This window comes from Lactuca virosa, chromosome 6, assembly GCF_052849685.1.
Source record: "Lactuca virosa cultivar CGN04683 chromosome 6, Lactuca_virosa_CGN04683_v6, whole genome shotgun sequence".
NCBI classification, from domain to species: Eukaryota; Viridiplantae; Streptophyta; class Magnoliopsida; order Asterales; family Asteraceae; genus Lactuca; species Lactuca virosa.
In genome coordinates, this window is record NC_136431.1 from 110,561,276 (window position 1) to 110,572,694 (window position 11,419).

Consider the following 11,419-nt stretch of genomic DNA (forward strand, 5'->3'; position numbering starts at 1 on the left):
TAGATCAAATCAAGGATATGAAACAATTGTGATGCATATATAACTTAAGAATAACTCCAACCAAGCGACCAATGAAGATCAATAATCGTGAACATGTGAAATCTTTGAGAACAAAATAGCAATACACACAAAATCTTGAAATCCAATATAATCACAAAGCATTTCATTTAGCTTAAAGAGATATGGAAAATAAAATCTTGAAAACATGAGTCCTTTTTCACATTCGTCTGTGAAAAGTATGTCAAATAATTTCAAGCTGTATCAATCAATGACAAAGCATGCACAAGCTTTTAACACCATTTAACAAAGAGAACTATGATATTACATTTATAGAAACTTCAAACGAATTATATATGAACAATCACCTATAAATATAATAGTAAAGAAAAACAAAACCTTTAAACTAAATTTGTCTACGAAATTAAGAACCTATCTTTTGCTTATAAGGGACTGATTACCTTAACAAAACCTAAATGAACAAGGGGCACCGGTGCTGAAATCGAACAGAGGCGGTGGAGCAGAGAGAGGGGTGGGGGAGACGAACCAAGGGTGGCGATGAAGGGAGATGGTCGGTCAATTTTGCAACTAGATTTAGTTGTACTTACTCCTGATGATGCCAAAGATATCTGGCAAATTTTGTAGTTAGGGAGACAGACCATGGATTGTGCTATAGATAGTGATGGAGATGGAGATAATGATGTGATAAATGGTGTCTAGAGATAATAGGGAGAAACGTATGAGGGTTAGTTGTGGTGCTTGTAATTAAGTTGGCCCAGACATCCTTGTTAGGGTAGATCATTCTTTCCAAAAAGATAATGAGTTAGGAGGGAGAGTGTGTTGGAGAATGAATGAATAGTGATGAGGAAAACAGGGGAAATATTCATATAAAAAATGGTTTAAAGGGTATAAGGATCTTGAAGCGAAAAAACGGAAGTGAAAAAAAATTATCTTGTTACCGATAATATATATTTTTTAAATGAAAAGAATGTAAGTGGAGGGATAATCTTCCTCCCAAATTGGAGAGATTTGGAGGAAAATAAGCTTAAAGGCCTTGTTGGTTATTTATTTATTTATTTATTTATTATTTATTTATTATTTTTATTTTAGTCTTCATTTCATTTATTTCTAACTAGGAACACTAACATCTAATTTCCTTTCTTTTCCATCTTTTTCTTTTGTATGAATATTTTCCTTGGCTTTCTTTTATATCCTTTACTAAAACTGAGGAACTACATATAAGTGTCCCGGCTTAATGAATATTGAATGACTAAATAAGAGGTCATCCCATAATTAAATCATTAAAAGGTTTACCGAACAACCCCTAACTGTATTCGAAAATCAGTTTATTTTAAATGTAAGCAAAATTTTTACAAGAATAATTTTGTGTTCGAAAATGTCAGATTTTGTAGAACATTGTTATTTTGCATTTTTCAAACTCTAATGTAATACTTTTTTGTGGTTATTGATGCGAATACCTCTATAAGTTTTCTCTTTGTTAGGAAAGTAAACAAAAAGTAACACAAAGAAAATGGAAACAAATAAATAAATAGCATAGACCATTTCGTTTTTGAGTTGAAAATCGGAGTCAAAGTAAACGCAGTCCACCAAATAAAATTACACAAAAAATAATAAAGTTTATATTCCTTTTTGTTTTATATTTATTTTTAGAGAGATAGATATTTGAATTTATTTTTGTTTTGAAGGACCATTTCAATGCTAAATCTGCACTTATAATGATGATTTTATTCAAATCCTTATCCTTTTTGATATGGAAATGATGATTCTACGCAATTTTTTTCTCCACTTGCACGATCATGCCTTACATTTGACTTTTAGGAGAAAAATAGGACCAACATTCCAATCCTCTTTATAATCATCACCGTATCTACAAACGAATCAAACATAGAACCGTCGGAAATCACCATGGCCACCACCCTAACAACACCACTGTTAATATTATCTATCTTCTTCATATTCAATTCCATTCCAATCCCATCATCCTCTTGTCCTCTTCATCAAAAACAAGCACTTCTCCACTTCAAATCCACCCTCGACGCCATCCACGATTCCGAATCCAGTTCTTATCTACCCGTAGAACTAAACTCATGGAAACCCAATTCCGATTGTTGCACATGGGATCGCCTTAAATGCAGCAAAGCCAAAGCTGTTACCGAGCTTCACTTATATAGCATCGTCCCTGAGTCTAACAATCCAGCCCCCGTGTTCTCCAACATCCTTACTCCTCTTTTCCATATCCGATCACTGAAACTACTCGATATTGCAATGAATTCACTCCTAGGAGAGATTCCCAGAGATGGGTTTCGAAATCTCACAGAATTGGTTCATCTTGACATGGCGTTGAACAAATTCAACGGTTCCATTCCCAGCCAACTTTTACAGTTACCGAAGCTGCAATACTTAGACTTGACCGTCAATCCGCTACTTGGGACACTGGGACCCGAAGTGGGTTCTTTTCGGAGTTTGACTACACTAAGGTTAAGTTTTAATAACTTCCAGGGTCCGATTCCTTCTCAAGTTTTTGAACTGGAATCTCTTCGAATTCTTGATCTATCTAACAATCTCTTCCAGGGTGTTTTAAGCCCTGAAGTTGGTAAACTTCGAAATCTTGAAAGGTTGTACCTAGATAGAAATATTCTTTCCGGAATCATCCCTAAAGAGATTGGAAATCTAACCAAGTTAACAGAATTGTACCTTACAGACAATCACTTCTCAGGTGAAATCCCAGCTTCAGTTATAAACTTGAAGGAGATGGTATTACTAGATTTGTCTAATAATTCCTTCTCATCACAAATTCCATCCGCCATTGGAAGGCTACCCAACATGACAACACTTGACTTGAGCAAGAACGAGTTGACAGGTCCAATACCATCATCATTACAAAACGTGAGCAAGTTAGAAACCCTTCGGCTCCAACACAACAAGTTAGCAGGAGATATACCAACTTGGTTATTCAACATCAAATCATTAAGGGGATTGTTCATAGGTGGAAATGGAAATAGCTTGACATGGAATAACAACACAAACATTGTTCCAAGATGTAGCCTACAACAGATCTCTATGACTTCATGTAGACTTTCCGGCCAAATTCCTAAATGGATTTCATCACAGAAAGACTTGACTTTTCTTGATTTGAGCATGAATCAACTGGAGGGAAAATTTCCATTTTGGCTTGCTGATATGGACATGGAAGGCATAGTCCTCTCAGATAACAAGCTCACAGGATCAATCCCGCCTCGCCTGTTTGAATCTTTAGGGTTAAAGCTTCTTGCCTTGTCCCGGAATAATTTTTCCGGGGAGTTGCCTGAGAACATAGGAAACGCTAGCACGCTCTCCATGCTTATGTTGTCAGGAAATAATTTTTCCGGCAAAATTCCAATGTCCATGTCCCACATGTATAGGCTACAGGTTCTCGATTTGTCAAGAAATAGATTTTCTGGCGATAATTTCTTTGTTCTTGGAGATAAAAATCTTCCATATATAGACTTGTCCTACAACGACTTTTTTGGTAAGATCCCGATGACTTTTTCTTCAGAAACACGAGTTCTTTCTTTAGGTGGGAATAAGTTTTCCGGCGACCTGCCTTCGAATTTAAGTAACTTGGTAAGCCTCGAAAGTCTCGATCTTCACGGCAATGATATAACTGGAAATTTTCATGATGTTCTCCCTCAAATCCCAACGCTTCAAGTCTTAAACCTAAGAGACAATTCCCTTAAAGGATTTATCCCGAGAACAATCTCCAACCTCACTTCTCTTCGGATTCTTGATCTTTCAGGGAACAACCTAACAGGAAGTATTCCACAGGAAATCGGAAACCTTAAAAGAATGATCGAAACTCCCCATACAAAGTATGTTCCTTTCGACATATGGCCTAGATACATGTTCATCTATGATGATTTTCTTGACAACGTCGAGTTTCAGGACTTGGTAGTGAACTGGAAGAACTCCTTTCAAGGTCTGTCGAGTCACAGCATTGGTATTTACTCGTTCATGGACTTATCAGACAACAGATTTTCTGGTGAAATTCCAGCATCCGTAGGCAATCTGGAAAGTTTAAAAGTGTTAAACATTTCTTACAACAACATCTCGGGGCACATTCCAGTGTCTTTCGGAAATCTAAAGGATATGGAGAGCTTAGATTTGTCGCACAACAAAATCTTTGGTTCAATTCCTCAATCACTAGTGAAGTTGGATCAACTTGCAATACTGGATGTGAGCAACAACAGGCTAACAGGTAAGATTCCAACTGGTTGGCAAATGAACACGATGAACGAGTTAAAGTTTTTTGCAAACAATAGTGGATTATGCGGCATGCAGATTATGATCAAATGCCCCGAGGATATCCCACCGACACCAACAGAAGAGAGTGAGGAGGAAGACGAGAAACTATCGTGGATGTTGTGGGAGGGAGCATGGTTTGGTTTTCCGGTTGGGTTCTTCTCATCGATCTTGATCATGGGCTACTTACTGAACTTTTTACTACTCTTCAAATTTTGGTAAGGATGTCTTCAATAACGTGTTAGCTTTTCAATGTTTTGTCAAATTATAGAATCTAATATGGTCGTATTTGGTTTGTGAATTTCGAAAAATTTGGAGAAACTGGTTTGTAAATTTTAGTTGTTTTGAAAATCAAAGAAATTGGAATTGTTTAAACTCCCGTACGTTAAATTCTAAATTTTAATGAATTAGTCGACAAATATTTATTTTTTATGTTTTACAGAAAAGACAATGATATTTCCGATGCTAAGTTTAATGATGAGTTTATGCCAAGCTCAATTCTACGCCCACACCCGCATAGGGGTGTTCACGGTTCGGTTTTTAGGTCAAACCGAAGCCAAACCGTTAGTAACGGTTTTTGTCAATCGAAAACCATAGCCAACCCGTTGAAAATTAAAATTTAACCAAGCCGAACCGTTACTAACGGTTTGGCTTCGGTTTGGTTTCACGGTTTGGGCATTTTAGACTCACTTGAGTCTAGCATATTAAACTAATTTTGTCAACATAAACAGTCAAATAAAATCTGTTTAAAAAAATCAAAATATATGAAATATGAAATATTTGTAATATAGGCGATACAGGAACCGATTAAACTGCGATTGCTTCCCTACATTTTGCGATGAGAAATTGGAAAGAAAGTTTTGTCTCCAATTGAAAAGTGATAACGGAAACGAAAAGTATGGACGTTTGAATTGTGATTTAGAACTAGGTTGATGTAAAAGTTAATTTTGGGTTATAAATTAATATTATACATATATAAATATTAATATATAATAAAACAATATTATATATAATAACATATGAAAAAATTCATTTATATATATATATATATATATATATATATATATATATATATATATATATATATATATATATATATATATATATATCCTACGGTGCGGTCCGGTTTTATACGGTATGAAAATTTTGAAACCGCAAGCCAAACCATTCATTACGGTTTGAAAAGTTTGAAGCCGCAAGCCAAACCGTTCAGAAAAATATAAACCGCGAAACCAAACCAATGACCGGTTTGGCCGGTTTCACGGTTTCAAACCGAACCATGAACACCCCTACACCCGCACACGAATGCACACATACATGCACACGCCCACACCCACACTCATATGTGTGAGCATACACACATGTTTTACTTTTCTTTTTTTAAGTTTTTAAATATGCAATCCAACTACCGACTAAATTGTTGTATTTCTAGCCCCAATACAAGATAGTTATAATTAATTGTTTTTATCAAGTGCAATTATATATTATGTTTTCATAAAGTTGTTTTTTTTGCATGTGAAATTATCAATCAAGTAGAGGGACTTACATTGTAAATATAATAAGTGCAAGGTATCTAGTTGTAAACACATAGAATAGTAAGTTTTGTTTCTATCTCTCTGTATATATTCTGTGATTCAGAATCAATGAAGATAATGAAAGATTATGCATCAATTTACTTTCTCTCTCTATCTTGTATCAATTGTTGAAATGGTATCAGAGAGGTTTTGATCCATTTCTATTCAAATTGATCTGAATTTTTCTTCCACAATTATGAATTCAGATCACGTTACTGATCCTAATTCCTCCAATTACAATTCTTCTTCGATCAACAACTTTAAAAGTAATGATCCAAGCATGTTTCTCGTTCCAACTCATCTTACTGGAACTGAAAACTTCAAGCAATGGAAGTTTTCAATCCAAATTGCTTTAGGAGCTAAGAAGAAGATCGGTTTTATCGATGGAACTACAAAGAAGCCTGAAGCTGAAGGAAATAAACTTGATGACTGGATCAACAATGATTGTATGGTTCGTTCTTGGATACGTAATGCAATTTCAAAAGAAATTGTCAGTGCTTTTGTTTTCTCTACTACTGCTCGAGAATTATGGATCGATCTTGAAGAACACTTCGGTGAAAGTAATGGTCCCTTGATATATATCAGCTAGAAAGACAGATGGCTTCAATTAATCAAGGTGATTCTTCTTTATCTAAATATTACACAAAATTAAAGCAACTATGAGATCAATTGAACTGTTTAGTTGTTATGCCTTCGTGTACATGTGGATCTGCATATCTCAATTCTTTTAACTCGTCTAATGCAATTTCTCATGGGACTTAATGACACTTATGAGAATTTAAGGAATCAAATTCTTGTACTATATAGATCCTTTGCCTTCTGTTCATAAGGGATACTCAATGGCATTAAGTGTTAAAAAACAAAAAGAAGTCCAGATTAATTTCTCCATTCCTACTGAGGTTTCTGTTATGCTTGCTAAATCTTCTAATGAGAAAAAATCATTGTCATACAAACCTAAAACTGATTACAAAGTGAAGAATGGAGATAGATATCGTAACCACTGTAAAGTGAATAGACATACTAAAGAAGCTTGTTTCGAGTTGAATAGTTACCCAAACTGGTACACAGATCTTAAAGATAAGAAGAAAAGTAACTTTAATTATGAACATATGGAAAATGTTAATGAAAGTGATAATAATCCTTTTATGGTGATCAAGAATATGATTCTCTTAACAACAATAGTGATTCCATGAACGCTCTTTTCCAGAAATTCAGTCAGTTTATGAAGGCTAATCAAAAGGCTGATTCACACTCTGTGAATTTCTTACACTTTGGAGACTTTGTAGGCATTGAATTATCACTATTAAACTCTTTAAATAGTGGTAATTTTAATGAATCTATTTGGATATTAGACACCGGAGCTACTGCTCATATGTGTTCTAACATTGATCATATGAAGAAGCTCAGCAAAGTTTATAGATATACACCAATTTTTTTACCAGATGGATCTATTAACTCTGTTAGTCTGTAACACCCGAAATCTAGAAGGCCGATTAAGGAAAGAAAAACATTCAATTAGAAAGCCAACTCGTCGAGTCCATGAGGAAGAACTCGACGTGTTAGAAATCAAGGTCGTGTGTTTTCGGAAAACCAACTCGACGAGTTGGACTGGGTTTGGGAAACCCTAAAATCGAGACTTTGCACCCTATTTAAACAATTTAAGCTCTAGGGTTTGGCCTCATTTCCAGCCTCTATCGTCCAAAACCCTAACCTCGAGACCCTAAGGCCATTTTTTAGTGTTGTGAGTTCATAAAGAGTATTTGTTGGTGATTCTTGAAGGATACTTGAAGAGGGAAGCACCTAGCTTGGAGGAGTGACTCCAGATCTAGAAACCCTTCATCAAGAGATGCATCTCTAAGGTGTAAAGTCGTCACCTTGACATATAGCTTACTAGATCCTTTTTCTTGAAGTTTTAGCTTGAGTTTTGGGGCTTTGATCAAATGGTCCGAAGAGAAGAAGTTTGTAGGGGTTAATGGGATAGATATGACCCTTATATGACCTATTGAGGCTTAAAGTTGCAAACTTTAATGGTCTCCATGTCCCATTCATGCAATATGGCCATTGTGAAGCCAAAAATGGACATTTGAGGGTGTTTCTAGCATGCATGAACGTAAAGTTGGAAACTTTACGTGATTTGTCCACCTTGGGACATCAGATCTGTATGTTGGTGTGTTGTAGTAGGAGTTTAGGGGATTAATGGATCAAGACCACCTTTAAAGAAACTAGGGTTTGAGTTTTAAGCTTAGTAGATGGTTCTTGAGGGTAAAGTTGGAAAATTTACCCTTCTAGACATTATAATGGAAAGGACCTGAGGTTTGGAGCTGTTGGATTCGAGAGAAATGGATTAATGCATTAAGAATGGTTAACAGACTGAAGAACTCAACGAATTCACAAAGGAACTCAGCGAGTTGATATGAGTATGTCCCGATTCTGTTGAAAAGGAAAGAACTCGACGAGTTAAGGGACAACTCGACGAGTTGATTCGTAGTATCGCGATTCTGAGGTTTATGGGAACTTGCTGAGTTGAAGGACAACTCGATGAGTTGAGTCAACTCGGAGCGTTGACTTTGACTTTGACTTGGATGTTGACTTTAACCTTGACTTGACTTTGACCAAGGTTGACCCTTGGAGGGTTATGAAGTACGAAATGGGTTCTAAAGGGTAGTCCCATGTAAGGGTTTGGGCCCAATTTGGAAAATTGGGCCATTGATGGGCTTTCATGGATTTTATAGTATGGACCTTGATGGGTCGGGGGTGAAACGGTCATTTCACCCTAAGTAGGGATTTTGGATCATGGTTTGAGACCCAATTGCTAATTGGGTGATATTTTGGGTATTGATAGCTCGAGGAGTTTCCAGGGCAGCTGCTAAGGATTTCCTGCAGTGAACTTCAGCAGTGCGAGGTGAGTTACCTTCCCGGTATGAATGGGTCGAACGCACCAATGCCGGCCCATTAGTAGTTGTTTACAGTAGAGACGATTGTCTTGGTGATAATTGTCTGGTATGCCACTATCTGTTGAGATTGATGTGCTTATCTGTTATGTTATTATGTGGTAGTGGTAGGAGGTGAAACAGACCCCATATCCGGTCGAAAGGACCGAAGGGGTAAGCCAGCACCCACATATGCTAGGCAGTATGTGATTTATGTGTTTATATGCTAGGACATTATGTGGTAGTGGTAGGGGTGAAATAGTCCCCGTGACCGGTTGAAAGAGACCGAAGGGGTAGGCCAGCACCCAAGTATGCTAGGCGGTTACCGGTTGAAAGAGACCGAAGGGGTAGGACAGCACCCAGATATGCTAGGCGGTTACCGGTTGAAAGAGACCGAAGGGGTAGGCTAGCACCCGGATATGTTTGTCAATATGTTTATTGTACGGTATGTGGTATGATGGGGGAACTCACTAAGCTTCGTGCTTACAGTTTTCAGTTTTGGTTTCAGGTACCTCTTCTTCAAAAGGAAAAAAGTCGGCATGATCGCAACGCATCACACCATGATTTCCGCACATGAGATCTTTGGGAGTTATACTCTGATGTTGTTTTATTATGACATGTTTTGATTATTGACATATTGGTTTTGATATGGGATGACACTACGGATGTTTTTAGACTATTGGTTTTATAATTACTTAATTAAAAATGAAATTTTGGTCTTAAATTTTTGGGATGTTACATAGTCATACATTGTTAATAGAGTTAAGCCCTAAGGTGGTTCTTAAGAATGTTCTTCATGTGTCAGATTTTAAGTGCAATTTGTTTTCTATCAAAAGTTTGGCTATAACTACACAAATTGCCTTTTAGTTTTATCCCACATATTGCCTTTTACATGACCTGGCAACTAAAAAGATTGTGGCTCAAGGAAAGATCTTGGGAAATCTATATGTTCTTGATAATGATAGTTTGTTTCTTCATTAGTCATGTAATGAAAAAATTCTTAAAGGATTAGATATACAGTCTTGTAAATCTATAGAACATTCGAATAAGGATTCGTTCTCAATTTGGCATCAAAGGTTGGGACATTCATCTACTTTTGTATTGGAACATTTGAGTTTTATTCCTTCAAAGGTGCATGATGAATTGATTCCATGTATTCAATGTCATGAATCCAAGCAACAAAGATTTCCCTTTCCAAATAGTGATTCATGTTCTGCTGAAATCTTCAAATTAATTCATGTGGATTTGTGAGGTCCGTATAAGACAAAAACAATCACATGAGCGTCTTATTTTCTCATTATAGTTGATGACAAGTCAAGGACAATTTGGACATTTCTTCTCAATGACAAGACTCAAGTCTTCCAAACCTTGTCTAGTTTTTTTGCTTATGTTTCTAACCAGTTTCAAACTAAAATTAGAACAATAAGGACAAACAATGTTTCTAAATTTGTAAATTCTAATTGTCAAAAAAAAAATCTTCAATGGGAGTTATTCATCAAAAAACATTCCCATACTCACCACAACAAAATGGTAGAGTGGAAAGGAAACAACAACAACTGTTACAAATTGCAAGAGCTTTTTTGTCACAATATGGTTTACCAATCAGATTTTGGGGACATGCAATATTAATGGCAACCTATGTCATTAATATTTTACCTACAAGAATTTTGGAATGTAAAACTCCTTACAAAAAGCTTTACAACAAATAACCATCATATTCAAATCTGAAAGTATTTGGTTACTTATGCTTTGCTACTAACACCATTCCTCATAAAACCAAGTTTGAATCAAGAGCTATTCAATGTTGTTTTATTGGATATAATCAGGGCCAAAAGGCATACAAGTTATATGACTTAATTAAGAAGAAGATCATAATGTCAAGGGATGTGGTATTCTATGAAGAATTATTTCCATTCAAGAGTCACAGATTTCAGAAAATATCTGAAGCAGCTATGATGCCAAATCCTAGTTTAAATGATGATGTTCTAGAAATACCCTTTCAAATAGATCCTCAGGACTTTATTCCTTTGGATAATTATGATCCAGACAACTTGGATTTAAGAAATGAAATTCCTCAGAATCAACAGTCTTTTTCACAAGATTCTTCTTCTTCTCATATCTCACAAGATCAAAGTTCTTCTCATCCTGATACTTCTTGTGATGAGGAAAATCAACAAAATGTTCCTTTAAGAACCTCTAGCAGAATTTCAAAAAGACCATCGTGGTATGATGATTTTGTTATGCATTGTAATACTTCATCAATCCCTGTACAAAAACCCACAAAGATTTACACTTCTCCTCATTCACCTCCTACATACCCATATGTTGAATCACCTACACTTAATACAACTCACAAAAGCTTCTTATGTTCTGTTTCTAAAATCAAAGAACCCAAAAACTATCAAGAATCATCTATTGAACCTGAATGGTTTGAAACAATGAATAAAGAACTCAGTGCTTTGGAAGAAAATGAAACTTGGACAATTATGCCCTTACCACCAGTTAAGAATCCTATTGGTTCAAAATGGGTATATAAGGTGAAATTGAAACCTGATGGAACTGTTGAAAGGTTTAAAGAGACACTAGTTGTAAATGGATACAATCAAACTTATGGTATTG

The 11,419-nt window shown here is 35.9% G+C and overlaps 1 protein-coding gene across 1 annotated transcript; it reads left to right on the top strand.

Annotated features, from left to right (window-relative positions):
* Nucleotides 1–1,815: 1,815 nt before the first annotated feature.
* Nucleotides 1,816–4,679, top strand: LOC145118880 (uncharacterized). Its single transcript, XM_079054542.1, has one exon. It carries the CDS (start codon nt 1,924–1,926, stop codon nt 4,516–4,518), a length of 2,595 nt encoding a protein of 864 aa, XP_078910668.1. The 5' UTR covers nt 1,816–1,923; the 3' UTR covers nt 4,519–4,679.
* The last annotated feature ends 6,740 nt before the right edge of the window (nt 4,680–11,419 follow it).

What these genes read in the sequence shown, in the direction of transcription:
- LOC145118880 (XM_079054542.1), top strand. Translation starts at nt 1,924, where the DNA reads ATGGCCACCACCCTAACAACACCACTGTTAATATTATCTATCTTCTTC.